Raw genomic sequence first — 18,457 nt, 5'->3', positions numbered from 1 at the left:
GAAAGGCAGGGATTCTGGTCCACAGGGAAGGCAAGTTTGGGTTAGAACAAGGCTTGGCAAACTTTGGGGTATGGGCCTGCTACCTGTTTTTACACAGTCGGTGAATGAGAATGGGTTTTACCTTCTCTTAAGATGGCGAGGGCTGCAGAGGGTGCAGATCGGTGGTGCTTCTTGTCTTTATCATGTGTGAGGGCCTGGATTCATTGTCTACTCCCAAAAGAAAAATATGCAACAGAGATTGTGTGTAGCTCTCAAATACTTAGACCACCTGGCTCTTTGCAGAAGTTTGCCACTCTGGTGTAGAACACAGAGTTCAGGGGAGCTGGGAGCTCTCGGGAGGCGGGGAGAAAGTGGAGCCCAAGCGGCAGCCACGGCCCTGGGAGCAGATGCGCTCCTCGCTGCAGACTGAGGGTAGGCCGGCACCAAGCGAGGGGCACAGGCCTGGCGTGAGCAGGTGAGGAGGACAGCAGGAGGCGCAGCGGGAAGCCCAGAAAAGTGCTTCTCGCCGGGCTGTGCTTGGAGTCCGGGCCAGCAGGAGGGAAAGCTGGGTGTCTGGCAGTAAGCAAGGGATGGTTTTTAAAAGAGCTCTGTGGAGGGCTGGGTGGAATCCCAGTGACGCATACTTACAGGGGACAGATAGTAACCACTCAAGCTAAAGTAAAATAACTAGACAGAACAGGTAGCTACAAGACCCTGTGGATGTGTTTTCAAGATAAGAAAGGTCTGGGAATTTGTGAATAGTGAGATTAGAGCCACAGGATGGGAAATCAGCATCTGAGGCAGGATCGCTGGTGTGGAGATGGGGTGGTGTTGGTGGAAGTGGGGAGGAGTGCTAGGAAACACGGGCCTTGCATCCACTGCCATCCATAGGAAGAGGAGTGCGGGTGTGCTGAGACCAGGTGGGAAGGGGCTGTATGGAACAGTTGCCTGGACTGGGGGCACTGGGCAGGCCACTGTGAGGTCAGTGACAGGAACAGGACTAGTGAGCAGCAGGGACCCCCGAGGTCCACGTCTCAGCATCTTCCTCCAGGAACTTCTTTGGTCTCATTTTAATAGAAGCAGAGAAAGGGGACTTGGGGCCCAGGACAAGCTTGGGCTTGAGGCGGGCAGCCATTTCACTGGGGCAGAGCATGGCCCAGAACTACCAGGGTGTCTGCTCTCAGGATCTAAGCTGGAGGTGGAGTTTTGATAAGTAGAAGAGATTAAAGGGACCCGGTGAAATTGGAAGCTTGGAAAGACCCCACTTGCCTTCCTCTCCACATTCACTGGCCTCAGGGAGTGGGGAGAGATGGCTGTGCGGGGCTTCAGCTCGCGATGTCGGAGTCTCCTTTACTAGCTGAGGCATGTTTGCCGTCCAGAATCCAGTGTGATTGGACAGCAGCAAGCCAGCAGCTTCTGCCTGTGCTCCCCGTTCCTTTGGGATCCAGTGGTCTCTTTATTTAATGGGTGAGGGTCTTTTGGGGTTGGTGTGACAGGTGCTGATATTTGTCATTGTCTTAGTCAAGTTCAGCGCCAGCCTATCTGAAATTAGTAAGTTAGCCTTCCATACCCGTGGGTTCAACCAGCTGCACATCAACAATATTTGGGGAAAAAATGATACCTGTAGTGAACACGTGCAGACTTTTTCTTGTCATCATTTCCTAGATGACATAATAAAAACTACTTACGTGGCATTTGCCTTATAGGTATACGTAATCTAGAGACGATTTGAAGTGTACAGGAGGGTGTGGGTAGGCTATACAAACACTATGCCATTTTATACTTGAACATCTGTAGATTTCAGTGTTCAGTCTCCCATGTTGAAATCACAAGTGTTGTTAGGTCAGTAAAGAGATTTATAGTGTAAGTTTATACCTCGCTAATAAATTAAAGTCATTAGATGGGTTTCTCTAAGAAGAGTAATTTCAGTGGTTTTGTAGCTGTCTCTACCCCCCACACATCTATTATATTGTTGCTGTGCCCTGAATCTTCCTATCTGCCCCCAAATTCCTGTGTTGAAACCTTAATCCCAAGGTGATTGTATTAGAAGTGGGGCCTTGAGGGGGAGGCGGTTAAGTCACGAGGGTGGAGCCTCTTGAATGGGATCAGGCCCTTGTAGAAGAGGCTCTGGAGAGCTGGCATGCCCCTCACCCCTGTGAGGACAGTGCAAGGTGCCTTCATGGCAGGGCCGGACCTCACCAGGCACAGAATCGGTCAGCACCTTGTTCTCCAGCTCCCAGCCCCTGGACTGGGACGAGTTCCTGTTATTGATGAGCCACCAGCCTGTGGTGTCAGGGCAGCCCGAGAGGACTGAGATGACCCCTGGCCCTGCAGAGGGCCCTGTCTGTGCTCCAGGCACCTGGTTCAGCCTCAGTGCTTACAGTTGGCTTCACACATCGTCTACACCCTGCAGCTGGCAGCTGTGTTTTCTAGGATTGCAGAACACCCAAGCAACCCACATTTTTAGAAAAACCTTCACCCGTTAGTTAAGACGGGAGGTTGGAAAGGATGGTGATGTGTCTTGCCCTCTCTGCCCGTCTTGATTTTGGGATTTAACCTTGGTGTTTTCCAATACCAAGTTAGTGAGCCCAGACTCTCCAAACCTGATTTCCACTTGGTGTTACCTTTTATCCATAAAAGGGATTATGGGCCACCTTGAATGAAGAACCTCAACTGGTCCGGAGCTGCCTGCGTCCGAGCTCTGCACCCCTGCCAGGTGCACTTGTATTCGCTGGCTTGGAGTTCGTGAAAACTGGCCTCGGGCTGAGCTGTAGTTCCCTGTTTATTATCTAAGAGCTTTCAAAGAAATGAATAGCGAATGACGGGAACCAAGACTTACCAGAAGGTGTGCGCGTACCACAGTTCAAAGGGTTCCTTTGCAGATGCTCACACGCTGCTCACTGTTCTTTCTGTTTTCAGCTCGTGCCCCAGTGGCCTCGGAGAGATAGCCCTTGATCAGTCTAGCTGCAGCCAGCAAAGCTCTTCATTTGTAAAGAAGTGTTCCACAATTCACTCTTGTTTGTAGGCGTACCCCTTCACACTACCCTGAATATGAATTAATGGCACCTGACCCTATGGTTTCTCCCTAACCTTCGTACCATGGGATCTTGGCAAATAAGTCACATCATAGGAGTGGGGCTGTGATGGATTCTGAGCCCTTCTGTGTCCAGAACACTGTCACAGTCTGCAGAAGAGACCAGAGCCCGCAGAGGGCCATGAGGATGGTGTAGACAGAGCTACACTCACTGTGCCCGTACAGGAAATCTCTTACAACTGAAAAGAATTTATATTTGCAAAGAAACATGCAGAAAAGTGGCTTTGTTAGCTGTTTTGAAGTAAATTTTAGGCTGATCTTTCAGTTGAAAATATTTAATTACTGGATTTTTTTTTCTTTTCTCTTTGTAGTTCATGAATTTTGCAGCCACCGCCTTTTTTTGACTAATTACACTGAGCAGTTGTCTATTGCCACAACGTCTGCTAAACAGCTGTTAATTGTTGGGTGGCAAAATGAGGGGAGAACGCCACCAGTCACAAAAATGCGTTATATCCTAAAATAATAAATAAGTAAAATCACACGAAGCCCAGTTGGCCTGCTCTTGTCATCCCTGGGTGTAGTTCCGTAAATACACGAGGTGGATTATTCAGATTCTGCTAACCGTTAATGGAAACTCAGGTGCGGAATGTAAACTGACTTCTGTCCCTCTCCTTTTGGCCACCAGTCCCGTCACACCCGCTGCGCTGGCTGAGCTGCTGGATCTGCTGGACAGTAAAGCAATTTCATCCGCAGCAGCCAAAAAGGTATGTCTAGAAGTTTCTCCCTGCTCCACTATCTCTGCAAATGTTTTCTGTGAAACAAATGCTGCTAGATGTGGTGGCACGTGCCTGTAGTCCCAGTAGTGGGGAGGCTGAGACAAGAGGATCCCCGGTTCAAGGCCAGCCTCAGCAACCTAGTGAGGCCCTGTTTCCAAATAAAAAATAGAAGAGGGTTGAGGGTATGGCGTGGAGGAAGAAGGCTCCCCTGGGCTCCCTCCCCAGCACCATCAAGGAGTATAGGAAGCCAGGTGTCATCGCTGAGCGGCTTTCGTGACACAAGTGTTGAATGGCTGTTGTCATGTTCTATGCTGAAGGGTAGAAAGATCCACCTCTACGTGTAGCCGACTTGTGCGATGCGGGCAGTTTGCATCTCGTCTCTGCCCATCAAGGGAGCTAGTTATAATGCTTTGCTGTGAATGTCTCCCCAAAACATTTGTGCATGTAGAGCTGGGGCGCCACGGCCTGGCTCCCTGTGCACCTGCTCCTCGGGTCCCCGTCTGCCCCAGTCGCCCTCTGAGAGCCAGGTCTCGGCGGGGCGGGGAGTCCGACTGCCACACACTCACTAGATGAAACTAACAGGCGCCACGTGCCCCATGTGAAAACTCAACACTACCATCCCATCAGGCGGCCTCGTCGCCACCTCCACCTACCAGAGCTCGTGGGCGAGAGATTCCTGGGACTCAGAAAACTCTTAACAAATCAGTACCCAGAAAGATGAAGAGCGCGGAGGCACTGCCTCATCTCAGCTTCAGAGACTGCAGCTGTCAGTGCTTCAGCCAAAACCTAATGTTATTTTAATGGTGTCTTTGCATTTAATATTTATCTGCACGGCAGTAGTAGCAGGTTACAAAGCGCGGCTTTGGGGAAGCGGCGGCTTTTGGCTAATTATGAGGCACCATGGAGCACACCCCGGGGTCTGTGCTGTGAAGTGGAGACAGGAGCTGCAGAAGGCCGCCCAGCCACCTCAGTGAGGCTGTCAGCCGCGGACCCACCATTTAGGAAGGCTTTGGTCACAGGATGTCAGAGGAATACAAATGTTTATGACAGTGCTCAGCAGGGGGAGAAAGATTAGATGGCCCCAGGGCAGAAAAACCTGCGTGTGTGTCTGTGTGTGTGTCTGTGTCTGTGTGTGTGTGTGTATACACGAGAGCAGATGAATCGTAGCATTTTAAATGAAAGAGGACAAAATCTTCCCCTTTTCCTTCCAACAACGCCACCCCACTTAAAAATAACAACCTAGTGCAGTGCCTAAGAGAGGTCCAGCGGGCAGAGACAGAAGGTGCTGGAAGGTGCTGAAGGCCGTCAGCTTCTAGCCTGTTTAAAGGATCCAGGCTTCCGAGAGGCAGGCAACTAAAATAAAAGCCTGATTAGAAAGGCTTTTAGTAAACCGGGCATGGTGGCGCACGCTTGTAATCCCAGCATTCCGGAGGTGGAGACTGGAGAATCCCGTTCACAGACAGCCTCAGCTACTTAAGTGAGGTCCTTTGCAACTCAGGGAGACCCTATTTCAAAAAATAAAAAAAGACTAAAAAAGAGAGCTGGGGGTGTCGCTCAGAGGCACAATTGCCCATGTTCCATCCCCAGTACCGCAAAAAAATAAAATAAGGCGTTTGGTGCATGCCACAGCAGGGAGTCTCCCTTTCCTGTTACTGACTGCCTTAGGATTTTTGTTCTCTTTTTTACTTTTTTTTTCTGTTTTTAAAAGAAATTGCTGATTTTCAGGGGGAGAATAATGTATGTTGATTTTAAAGAATAAAAAAGAACCTATTCCTATATTATTTTTTGATTTTGGGCTCAATCCCCAGCACCAAAAAAAAAAAAAAAAATTCTGGTAATGCAGAAAAAAATGAAAATTCTGAAATTCTACCCTCTTGGAATAACTGCCACCAATGCTGGATGACCATCATCCCAGGCGTCATCCCTGTGCTGCAAAGAGGGAGGGAGGAAGACAGGGAAGATGGGTGTGAAATTAAAGACTGTGAAAAGAACAAGTGTGCTTTCTCTGAGTGTGTGTGTGTGTGTGTGTGTGTGTGTGTGTGTGTGTGTGTGTAGTGCTAGGGATGGAACCCAGGGGCATTCTACCTCCGAGATATACCCCTAGCCCTATTTTTTATTCTTTACTTTGAAACAGGGTCTCACTGAGTTGTGAGAGGCCTGACTAAGTAGCTGAGGCTGTCCGCGAACCCAGATCCTCCTTGTCTCGGCCTCCTGAATGCTGGGATACAAGTGTGTGCCACCACATTCGGCTTTGAGCTTATTTGTTCTTGTTAGGTGTATGGTTCATTGGTGTTTGTTGATTTATGAAGCATCTCAGTTTTCTTTTCCTTCTTTCTTTTCTTTTTTTTTTTTTTTTTTTGGTGGTATTGGGGATGGAACCCCAGGGGCATTCTACCTCTGAGCTATACCCTCAGCCCTATTTCTTATTCTTTGTTTTTATGTTGAAACAGGGTCTCACTGAGTTCCAAAGGGCCTAAGTAGCTGAGGCTGTCCTTGAACTGTGATCCTTCTGTCTCAGCTTCCCTAGTGCTGAGATTACAAGCACGCGCCACCAGGCCCGGCTTCAGTTTTCTAACACATTACTTGTACATATTAGCGAGGCCCGGTGTGGTGTTCCATCTCTGTACCACAGGCACTGGCCATCCTGCTGCGCTCTGTCCTCATCCCCCGAGGGCCCCACCTCTGGGCCTCTCCAGTCCCCAATAATCATTGTGCTACTGTCAGAGCAACTTTTTTTCTTTTTTTAAAGTTTCTACATATGAAAAAGAGAAAGAGAATGCAGTACTTGTCTTGCTGTGCCTGGCTTCTTTTATTTTTTCATTACTATTATTATTTATTTTGTTCCTGGGGATCGAATCCGGGAGCATTCTACATCTGAGCTGCAACCCCAGCCCTATTTTAATTCTTATTTTGAAGTAGGGCCTTACTGATTTCCTGAGATTAGCCTCAAACTTGTGATCCTCCTGTCTTAATCTCCCAAGTACTAGGATCACAGGCATGCACCACTGAACCCTGCTGGCTTATTTCACTTAACATACTCTCCTCCGGTTCCATCAATTTTCTTGCAGCTGATAAGATTGCATTCTTCTTTATGGCTGGATAATATTCCATTGTGTGTATATATCACATTTCCACCTGTTGACAGGCACCTTGGCTGGTCACATGTTGGCTCTTGTGAAGAGTCCTACAGTGAACATGGGTGTGCAGGTATCACTTTGGTATCTGTTTTCACTTCCTCATGAGACGTACCCAGAATGGGATTTCCTGGATAGTATGGTAGTTCTCTTTCATTCTTTAAGGACCCTTCATTCTTCCTTCCACCAGCAGTGTATGAGAGCTCCTTTTTCTCCACTTCCTCACCAATATTTGGCTTGCTTGTTTGTTAATGGCTCTTTTAACTGGAGTGAGGTAGATCTCATTATAGTTTTTATTTGTATTTCCTTAATGGCTAATGATATTGAGCATTTTATATTGCATTCTTTTGGGAAGTGTCTATTCAGATCGTTAGCCCAGTTTTAATTGGAGGAGCCAGGTGCCTGTATTCAGCCATCTCCAGAAGTCTCGTTTATTTAGTATGTTCACAAAGTTGTGCAAGCATCACCACTATCTACTCCTGAATATTTTCTTTTTTTAATTTATATTTTTAATGGTGCACTGTATTCATACATCATAATGGGATAAAAAAAAAAAACAACTTTTGTAGACATACATGCACACATCGCCCAATTAGCCCTTACCCGATCCCCACCCTGTTCTTTCGCCATCCCTCCTTCCCATGCTTGGCTTAGTGGTTGACATCTAGTATTATAGCAATTTATCCAAAATTAATCATGATAATCTCACATAACAGTTTCATTTGTCTGATACCAAGCTTTTGATGACTTAAAGATAACATTTCAATATTTCTTTTTGCTTTCTTTTTTACCAGAGAATATTTTTTTCTTTTTTTTGGTGAAACTATCATACATTTATTTATTTATTTTTCAGAAAAAAATCTATCCTAGTGTGGAATATGGACTCTAGATACCCAAAACAATCTCGAAAAAGAACAAAGCTAGAAGATGTATATTTTCTTATTTCAAACGTATAAAGCTACAATAATTGAAACAGTGTAATACTGTTATAAAGGCAGATATATAAACCACTGGAGCTAAATAAAAGCCCAGAGATAAATTCTTCCATATATTGTCAAGTTATTTTTGACAAGGTTTCCATGAACATTTGGTGGAGGAAATAATAATCTTTTAACTAAATATTGTTGAAACATAATAATTACATGAAAAAGAATAAAATTGGACCCTTACCTAACACATTAACAAATATTAACTCAAAATAGATAAAAGACCTAAATATAAATCTTAAGATTATAAACTTTTAGAAGAAAATCTGGGTCATAAAACCTCACAACATTGAAATTGGCAGTGATTTCTTAGATATGATTTCAATGGCACAGGCAACAGAAGGGTAAACAAACTCCCTAAAAATTAAAGAAATATTGTATATCCAAAGACAATGTAAACAGAGTTAAAAGTTACTGATAGAATGGGATAAAATACTTCCCAATGCTATATCTGAAGGTATATTAATGTTCCAACTAGAAATCCTAAAAATTAGCAACAATAAAAGCAAACAATCCAATTTAGAGATAGGTAAAAGACTAACATAAATAATGAATCTCCACAGATAACCAATCTTAGTTGTCTGTTGGATGGAAAATCTTGTTTCTCTGGTTCTGGTGTGTGTTACCTATTTCTTTTTTGTAGTTAATCTCTTTGAGTATTTTCTCTAGTGCTGGTTTTGAAGACATAAATTCCTTCAGTTTCTGTTTGTCATGGAAGCTTCTTATTTCCCCGTCTAATTTGATAGAAAGTTTTGCTGGGTAGGAAATTTTTGGCTGGAAGTTGGTTTTCTTTCAGAGTTTGGAATATGTTACTCCAAGCCCTTCTGGCTCTCATGACTTGGTTTGGGGAGTCTGGAGTGATTCTAATTGGTTTGCCTCTGGATGTCACTTGGCCCTTTGTTTTTGTTGCCTTTAAGAGTCTCTGCTTGGCTTCCACATTGGTCATTTTGACAATTATGTGGCGTGGGGATCCTCTTCTCCGATCCTGTCTAAAGGGAGTTCTATAATTTTCCTGGACCTGTGTATGAACCTCTTGTTCTATGTTTGGAAAATTTTCTGCTATTACTTCCTTGAAGAGATTGTTAATCCCTTTGGTTTCACCTTCTTTTCCCTCCTCTATTCCAATTATTCTTAGGTTAGCTCTCTTAAAATGGGCCCATATTTCTTCAATGTCAGATTCCTGCTGTCGGATTTTTTTTTTCTAAATTAGAAACTATGTGTTCATTTTTGGAGTGATCATCTTCTAAGAGCGAGATTCTGTTCTCCATGTGGTCTAATCGGTTGTTTGTACTTTGAATTGAGGCCTTTACTTCATTAATTGCATCCTTTAATCTCTTTTTGGGACTCTCTGAATTCTTTTCAAAACACCTCTATTATTTCTACAGTTATTTTCCTGATTTGATCTTCTAGAAATCTCTGAATTTCTGTTTTATCGGGTTCTGATGTTGTGGGGTTGTGGGTGTTCATTGCTCCATTGTTATTCCTCTTTCCCATGATTTTGGAAGTTTGTGCCTTCTCTGGGTTCTTCCCTTGGGTCACTACAACTTCACTTAAGGTGCTCTGGATCTCGAGTCTGTGGTATCTCAGTCACCACTACTCCTTTACTGGGTTGTATGGCAGAGTCTCAGACCCAGGGAGTCAATTGAGGCTGCTTTCGACCATGGGAGGTGCCAGGTTGGGCGTTCTCCTATGGTGCGATATCTCTGCCACTGCCACTCCCCCACTGGGTCAAGTCCCTAGGAGTCAGTACTGGGATTTCTTCTCTAGGGGCTGCAATTTGACTCACTGTTGTTGAGTGTGCCAATGGAGCTGTAGTGGACTCGGTGAATTCGCTGCTGCTGCCGCTGGTGGCAATAATGCACTGCTGCCACAAAGGCGCAGCTGCCACGTCCTCGGGCGTGAGGCCGGCGTATCTCCTCTGTGGCTCTGAGCTCCGTTCTGAGTCCCCCTCCTCTTTGGGGCCTGGTGCTGCAAGGAAAGATGGCGCCCGCCGCTCTGTACCGCGGCTCCAGCCGGAGCACTGTAATCTAGTTTCTTTCTGTGTCTCGTTTTTCCAGCCCTCTTTTTCTCTGTCCCTTGTAATTACTTTTTTTGTTTCTCTGCTGATGGTGTTTTCTGACTGTGAAAGGCGCTGATTTTGTAGTAATAGAGATTGGTTGTTAGCGGGGCTTGTAAGCCCCGCTTTTCTCTGTCACCATCTTCTCGGAAGTCTACTCCTGAATATTTTCATCGCTCAGCCCTCCTCATTAACCCTTCCCTGAGGAACTCCTCATCTGTGTTCTGTCTCTGTGGATTTGCCTAAGCTTGACATTTAATAATTAATGGACCTGATTAATATTAATGAACTCATACAGTCTGTGGCCCTTGGTATCTGGCTCTTTCACTGTGCATGATGTATTCTGAGTTCATCCATGTGTCAGTAGTAATTCATTCCTTTTTAATGTTATATAATATTCCCTTGTATGAATATACCACATTTTGTCTATTCATTCATTAGTTGATAAACACCTGAGTTGTTTCCATTTGGGGCTCGTATGAATAATGCAGTTTTGAACACTCATGTACAAGTTCTTGGACATATGTTTTGGAAGTTTTTAGTTAGAAATGGAATTTTTGGGTCATGTGGTAATTCTGTTTGTTTCACCTTTTGAGAAACTGCCAAACTATCTTCCAAAATGGCTGAACAGCTTTCCCTCCCATCTGCAGTGTACGAGGTTGCAGTTTCTCTACCTTCTCAGCGGGACTGCGTACTGTTCCTCTTTCTTATTACAGCTGTCCTCGTGGATATGAAGTAGTACCATACCGTGGACTTGGTTTGCATATCTCTAAGGACACTGAGCATCTTTTCCCATCTTATTTTATAGTGTACTTTTTTAAGATGAGATGACAAACATGTTACAATTAGCTTTGCTAAATTGAACCAGAGTCCAGGTGTGCCTGGGGTTTTAGAGCCTGAGTTCTACCGGCCACCGGTGCTGCCTCGACAGAACAGGGAGGCTGGCAAGTGATGAGGGACAGTGAGGGAGGCTGCCGGTGCACTGCCAGCTCCCAGGGCAACAGGCGAGCCCCCAAAGCAACCCCAGAGCCCAGAGGAGGCTGGCTTAGCACGGCACTGGTGTGCGCTCTCTGCAGACCGTCCTGTCCTGAGAGCACTGAGTCCCAAAGAATCTCTGACTTTGTGTTCTGATGTATTTTAATCTGTCTCACTGTCTGTGTCTGGCTGACATGGTTGCCAATTATTTCTCTCCCTGTATGTCCCCGGCGTCCAGCAGGGTTTGTGAGATGGCAGCCTCATCCCTCAGTACCGGGGCTGGCACTTAAGAGGCTGCTGCCTTGCCAGGCGTGGTGGCGCACGCTTGTAATCCCCGCGCTTGGGAGGCGGAGACAGGAGTCTCACTGGTTTGGAGCCAGCCTCGCTAGCTTAAGAGACCCTGTTTCCAAATAGGGTCTGGGAGTGTAGCCCAGAGGTAGAAGGGCTTCCAGGAACCCCAGTACCACCAAAAAATAAAAATAAAAAAATAAAAATAAAAAGAGGCTGCTGCCATGAAATAGTCCCATTTTTCAGAAACAGAAACTCAGATGATGAGTCATTATGAGCCTCCCGTGCTCCTCTCCCCAGACCCAGGTCTATGCATTGAAGTGGCAGGTGGCAGTCCCCGCCTCCTGGCCTCACAAAGGACAGGTCACTTGGACACATCAGAGTCCCAAGCCGCGAGCGTCACGGCTCACCTGCAGATGAGCTTCCCAGGGGGCTGGGTGGCTGTAACTCCACAGCCCGGAGGTGGTCCAGGCTGTGGTCAGATCACCACGTACGTGAGGAATCGTGCTGAGCCTGTCTCCTCTGCATCCTGGAAGCAGATGCGGATGATCCGCTGTCGCCCAAGCTTCCACTGTAATGTTCCCAGTGGGACCAGCTAGCTCAGGCCACAGAGACACAGTGTAACACTTAACCAGCTTCTTCTGTGTACACTAGGGTCTGCTTTAAGAAAAATCACCAAAGACCTTTTAACACAGGAAATGTTCTGTATCACAAGCTAAAGCTGTGTTAAAAATGGCTGATGTCTTCTCTCTCGGAACTTTGGTTCTTTGTACATTTCCGTGTGCCCTGCCCACTCGGCCGGGGTTGGTGGCTGTACCTTCCTAGAAGAATGACCTCATAATACCATCTTGGGCCCAGAAGGGACTGCCTCCGTGGTGTGCCCTCCCGCCCTTTGCTTCATGCAGGGCCCAGGAGCAGGCGCAGGGGGCTCTGTGTGCTTTCTCTCAAGACCCCTTCATGGCCACTCCAGATGGAGAAGCTCCTGTGCACAGTTAGGAGCCCGCGTGACCAGGGACCAGCAGCAGGTCTGCCCGCCTGTCAGGCCGGCTCCAGGCCCATTCTTGGTGGCCGTTTATTAGCAAAGGGACCGCAGTGGGACCCCTCGTTTGCATGTGCCTTGAGTAAGCTGCGCTCTGGCCAGAAACTCTGGCGCTGGGGCAGCACAGGGCACAGTGAGTCCTGGGATTACAAGCATGCACCGGGCACCTGGCTTGTCCTTATCTTAAGCAGGATCAAGGACGGGAGGGGACAAGTGGGGTCTGCTGTGTCATCTCAGGAGCTGGGTCTGGGCTGGGGCAGGCATTTCACTAACTAGTGAACTAATAAACCAGTGTATTGTGCCTGGGAATAAAGACTTCGGCTGCCATGTTCCCTCTGCCGCTGCTGACAGGTCCTGGCATCGCTGCTTCGCACCCCTGGGAAGCAGCCGGCCTCTGTGCTTAAAAGCATCTGTTCTGGCTGGGTGCAGTGGCATCTGCAATCCCAGCTCCTGGGAGGCTGAGGCAAGAAGATCACAGGTTCAAGGCCAGCCGGCAGAGCACTGCTTTTCCCAAGCACAACGCCATTGCTGGGTTATTCGGGCTCACAGCGTCTGGGTGTCGGGTCCAGCCATGCTGGGTCCCAGCCTGCCCGCCCGGCTCTCCTGGCTGGGAGAAACGGCTCCCTGGTGTGTGTAGCAGGGCAGAGCCAGGAGGGACCAGCCCGTCTGGCCATAGGGAACAAGGCCCCCAGTGGCATGTTGGTGCGCACGCCCTGGCTGCCGTGAGACAGCCTTCGCGCTTCCCCTCCTGCACATTGGACATCCAGCTGGGGACTCTGAGGAGGCAGCCCATGAGCAAAATACACGCGGGTCAGAGTCCACCTGCCAGTGGGATCACTGGATTATCAGAAATGCATGTGGTAAGTACGAGTTTTCTGAGTTAATATAAGAAGGTACTTATGTAATAAGTGGGAAAAAGAGCAGGACACAAATTGTCCTGTGACCACAACCATGTTACAAAGCAGAGAGAGAAGGAAACGCCAAAACATCAACATTGCCTCTCCTGAGGAGACGGGAGCGGCGACTCCTTTTTATCTTTTCTGTATTTCCTTAGTGGCTTGTTCCTCCAGGGAGGCAAGATGGCGCCCTCGCAGCCAGGCCCGGAGTCTCCCAGGTCATTGGCTCCGTCCCTGCGCACACACCCGGGATCCTTCTCCCCCAGCCCGGGACGTGTATTAACCATTATAATTAGGAAAATGCTTCCTAAAAATCAAGTCTCAAGGAGAATAAACCAGGGGAGGAAGGGACAGAGAAAGAAGCTCCTCTGGCTGGTGATGGGGCAGCAGCTGAGGATGAACCGTGTTCACCCATCCTGGTCCTGAGGTCACAGGCTGCTCGCAGCACTGGGCAGGAGCCCGGCCTCTTGGAGCAGGGGCAGGTTTGCCAACAGTGACCAGGACCGGGCTGCGGTGGCCGGGAGGCGCCCTGTGGGGAGGTCACAGCAGGACGCCCGCGTAGGCCATGGGAAATGCGGCAGCAGCGGTTGTGGGTCAGGTGAGACCGGAGCATCTCTGCTGCCTCCGGCTGTGCCTTCCCCCGATGATGAGGGGCGGCTTCCAGGGAGGGTCCTGGGGACCACCGTGGGCTGAGGGAAGCGGTGCCCAGGACCCCGCCCTCCATTTTGCTCACCCTGCCCAGCGAGCGCCTTCTTAGAAAAATGCCCCCCAGTTTCCCAAGTTTGACCAGTTTCGGGATATGCTGTTGTCGTTTTTGAAGTAGAAAACTACTCACCACTAGTCATTCTCCCTCAGCCCTGGCCCGGCTCCACCTGAAGGCTGAGGAGGCCGGGCCTGCAGAGGGTGATGCTTTCCTGCCCCCTCTGAAAGTCGCGTTTCCCAGCAGGCTGTTTCTGGACTTCACGTGCGGCTCCCTCCCGCCGCCTGCCCGGCCCTGTCTTCCTAAAGGTCATCTCCATTAGTCGAATGGGCCGCTGACAGGACCACCGGCAGCGGGAGGCCTAAGGGCCGGGCGTCCCTGGCCAGCCCGCGCTCGTCGTCTGCCCGCGCCCGCGCTCACTGTGGCTGTCGTGGTGGAGGGTGATGGCCGGCTCTTCACTTCTGTGTCTCTGCTCGCAGGTGTTCCTGGAGCTGTGGCACGGCGGGGGCAAGACGGCAGCGCAGATCGTCTCTGAGCAGAAGCTTGAGCTGATGCAGGACCCAGAGGCCCTGGAGCGGCTCTGCCAGGCCACCATGGAGGGACACCCCCGCGTGGTTAGTGTCAGGGTGGCAGGCAGCCCACGCACCCGGGGACAGGGGCCTTTCCTTCATTCTCTGCTGTGGCCAGAGGCTCTTCCTTGGGAGGGCCCAGTCTCATGGATCATTGCCTAATTATTTGTCAGCTCTTTTACTTAAGGTCAAAAGAGATGAAGTGAGGTAAATGTTGACAAAGTTTCCTTTTAGGAAACTTCCGCCCTGGCACGTACTCTGCAGATTTGGGGTATGTGGGTGCCACCAAGCCCACCCGCTCCCGGGGTGCAGCTTCCAGGCCAGGCGGCCAGAATCCAGCAGGCAGGACTACAAGGAGGGAGATAGGGAAACGCTTTAGCACCAGGCCTTTAAGTGGTGGGAAGAAAGGCAGAAGAGAGAATTACTTGTAATTTATGGAGAAAACCCTTTGACAGGGCCACAGCTGAAAATCAAGTCATTCTGTGTTCTCAGCCCAAGAGAGAGAAGCCTGAAGGAGTCGCAGCCCTCCCTCCCTCCTCAAATCCAGGATGTCTAGAGATATTTTTCAGTGGGGAAAAAAACTGCCAGCATCTCTTTCAGAATAATGCCCACCCACCCATCAGCTTGCTGGGGACATTAACAGCTCTGTAAAGAGCTCTTGATAAGGAAAATGAGCCTGCAGGGCCCTGGCAATCTCCATCTTCCTGCCTCCTCTGCAGTGACTGATAAGGACACACAGCTTCAGACTCGCCCTGCGGCACCGGCACCGTGCACACGCACACATGCACGCACGCACGCACACGCTGCCACCAACCCATGCGCTGCAGAGCGAGGGGAAGCAGGTGGCCCTGAGAGGGGCCTTAGCACCTGCCGCCTCGACCCCACCCACAGTGCAGGCCTGGCCCAGGCCCCTGCAGAGCCGCCCTGTATTGTAGACTCGCTTTCTGACACGCAGGCCCTTCCAAGTCAATCCCTCTTCTTTCCCTCTCCTCATATCTAACTTCAAGGGGAAAAAAGAAGCCAACTATGATTTGCAACAAACTAAACCTTAATTGGGGATTTTTAGGTATGAGACTTTGAATTGTCCCCTCTTGTCTCTGAAGGTGATGGATGTGAAGAGGAACCCGAGAGTCATAAATAAGCTCATTGGGTTGGTCCGGAGGGCGACGCTAAACCGAGCAGATCCAGCTGTGATCAAGGAGATCCTGGAGAAGCTGCTGAGGCCGTGAGGCCGGGCTCTGCCCGCAGGACAGGAGCTGGGACGGGAGCTGGGACGCCGGCCAGCGGGGTCCCCTGCCGTACACCTGTGCCAGGCCGCTGCTCACGCACGTTCTCTGCCTGTGCGTCCCCGTGCGCTTCGCTGATGTTGGTTGGAAGGGTTCAGTGATGGCTGCATAGTGGCCAGGAAACAGCACACTCCATGTGAGTCATCTAAACTGAATAAAACTCAGGCTTTGGCCACCGCGGCCACCAAGACGACTCTGGCGCAGGCGTGTGGTGCCTTTGATGAGCGTTTGTGAGCACTCCCTGAGGGTCAGCAGGTTCAGGTGCTGGGGATCAACAGCAGCCAGAGACACCATAATGTGGGTACTGTGTATTTCTATCTAAAAATAGGTTAATGAAGATGAAATCACAACAAAACACACAGACATGATGTGAACAGCTGTTCAGGGAGGTCTTGGAGGCCCTGGTAGCAGTCACACCTCCACTGAGCGTAAGCTTTGCCACCACGCACCTCCCTGGGACCCCGGAGGCAGCGGCCTGAGAATCGATGGATTAAAATGACAGCAAAAGCCGGGCGTGGTGGCGCACACTTGTAATCCCAGTGTTTGGGAGGTGGAGACAGGAGGATCCAGGTTGGCTTATTGCCTCAGCTGCTTAGTGAGGCTCTCTGCAACTCAGACCCTGTTTAAAAATAAAGAATAAGAAATAGGGCTGGGGCTATAGCTCAGAGGTTCCATCCTCAGCACCACACACACACAAAAAGACAACTGAAGTTTTCAAATAAGTTTAATGAATAAAATATACTGAAATGTCACATAAAAATTACACTTCAAAGATTGTATAGTTACCCACCCACCCCCAGGCCAAAAAAGATAAGAAAAAAAGGTATAACGTTCATTTGCCTGGTAAGAATAAGATTATAAACTAATAATGGAAACCTTGACCTTAGCTGACAGCAGTGGAGGCTGGTGGCCTCCGGTCCTGACCCATGGCGGTCACGCAGCTTCCCTCTCACCCAGGGCGGCCCTGTTCACTGATGTCTGGAGCCTCGGAGCCCCTCCCCCGGCCTGGGCTTCCTTTAAAGACCAGTTTGCAAATCCCAATTTTAAAAGTACTTAAAGTGACATGAACAAGGGAACCAAATATTGGAAGACTGATTTTACACTGAAATCTCTGCCCTTCTGAGGACATAAAGTATTTCTGTAGAAACATTGTGCAGTGGCATGGGGCAGGGAAGAAGGAGAGAAACTCCTCCCTCCACCAGCGAGGCAGCAAGGAGCACCCGGCCCACGGGCAAGCGCTGGGACTCTCCTGTCAGGGAGAGCGCACCTCTTGCCCTGCCTGAAAGGGAAGGCAGGGGGAGAGGAAAGCGGTTGTGACTCACTTCATACCAGCAAGAGGAGATGACTTTTCATTAGTAACCCAGGACCATAGGAGAGTGCATGCCTTCATCCAGGAAGCCAGGTGCCACACATTTTGTTGCAGTGCTGAAAACTCCTGGGTCTTAATTTTCACTAAACCTCTCTACAAGAGAGAAAGGCAGAGTCCCTGCTCCCTCTGCAAGTATCTGAATTACAAATGGGCAGCGGTGCTCAGATTTTAATCTGGCAGAGCCTTTATTTTGTAAGAAATAATAAGGTTCGGTTTTATTCTGTAAACCCCATTTTCACCAAAAGTTCCAGCTTCTCAAGCACCAAGCCTTACAAAAAGCACTGGCGGGTCTTTCCAGACTATCTCAAATCCAGGGCTTATTTAAGTTGGGGGAGCAGCCAGAGCAAGGCAGTTTGCCCAAGCTTCCATTACAAGTGAAAACTACACTTGCATTTGTGTTTATTCCCATTTTTGCCAGCATTAAACACTCCATCTTTACAAGGCTAATTCCCTGTCCAGCTCTGACAGGCACCTGTTCTGAATGTCAGCTTCGCAATCCTGAAAACCACACTTTGTGTGCTGATGTCACTGCTACTAGGGGAAAAAAAAGCCCAACCCTGATTGACTAAATATCCTACAGATGTTCCCATAATACCCTAAGAAATTCACAAAGTATGGCTCTGCTTGACCAGGGCTCAGTGAAGTACAATTTTACATTCTTGCGGGTGAGTTTAGTCTGGTTCTGCTCGTACCATTTATGAGAAATCTCATTAAAATGTATGAGTTGGCGCCATCGCTGGAGCCACCGCCATCTGTCACTGCTGTCACCCACACACCTGTGGGCTGGGCGGGAACTGCTGGAGAACCAGCTCGCCCTGGTCAGGCCCAAACCACAAGTCCTGTGGCTAAAGGAGGTGGCTGGTGGTTCTGGATGGAAGGCAGAAATGTAAGTGCCCAGCATGCCACTGAGCACTGGGAGAATCAGCAAAAGTTCATCTAATTTGTGAAAGAAATTGATGGCCAGTCTCTTGTGGGGCAAATCCTGGGCCTAGAAAGCAGCTTTTAGCATCTGCCAAGGCTTAAGCAGTGAAGTGAACTTTGTTTCTCTCTCTCAAGATGTCGATGGAAAAAATCCAGATCATCCTTACATCAAGAAAAGGAAGTTTTAGCTGAGTTCCCTGCCCACTCCACCCCATCTTTTCTGTTTAAGTAATTATTGCTAGCCTGGAAGAGGACCTTGACATTTGAAAGTACACACTCTGAGCCGGGAATGGTGGTGTGCGCCTGTAATCCTAGTACTGGGAGGCTGAGACAGGAGGGTCACAGGTTCAAGGACGGTGTCAGCAAGTAGTGAGACTCTCATCAACCTAGCAAGACCCTGTTTCAGAATTTAAAAAAAGAAAATAGGGCTGGGGGTGTAGCTTGGTAAG

General features: G+C 48.8%; 1 protein-coding gene across 1 annotated transcript in view; it reads left to right on the top strand.

The window, feature by feature from the left end:
* GATB (glutamyl-tRNA amidotransferase subunit B) overlaps positions 1 to 15,661 on the top strand; it is a gene marked incomplete at both ends in the record, with an annotated part of 86,389 nt that extends 70,728 nt beyond the window's left edge. Inside the window, 3 exons of the mRNA XM_080697092.1 lie at positions 3,699 to 3,777; positions 14,343 to 14,477; positions 15,536 to 15,661. Of these exons, the coding sequence (XP_080553218.1) occupies positions 3,699 to 3,777; positions 14,343 to 14,477; positions 15,536 to 15,661 (340 nt within the window). The remainder of the gene's footprint in view (positions 1 to 3,698; positions 3,778 to 14,342; positions 14,478 to 15,535) is intronic.
* Between the last annotated feature and the right edge of the window lie 2,796 nt (positions 15,662 to 18,457).

This window comes from Muscardinus avellanarius (assembly GCF_963383645.1).
Source record: "Muscardinus avellanarius genome assembly, chromosome: 6".
Taxonomy (NCBI): Eukaryota; Metazoa; Chordata; class Mammalia; order Rodentia; family Gliridae; genus Muscardinus; species Muscardinus avellanarius.
Note: the sequence above shows the minus strand (reverse complement) of the source record. Positions and strands in the feature narration are given on the sequence as shown.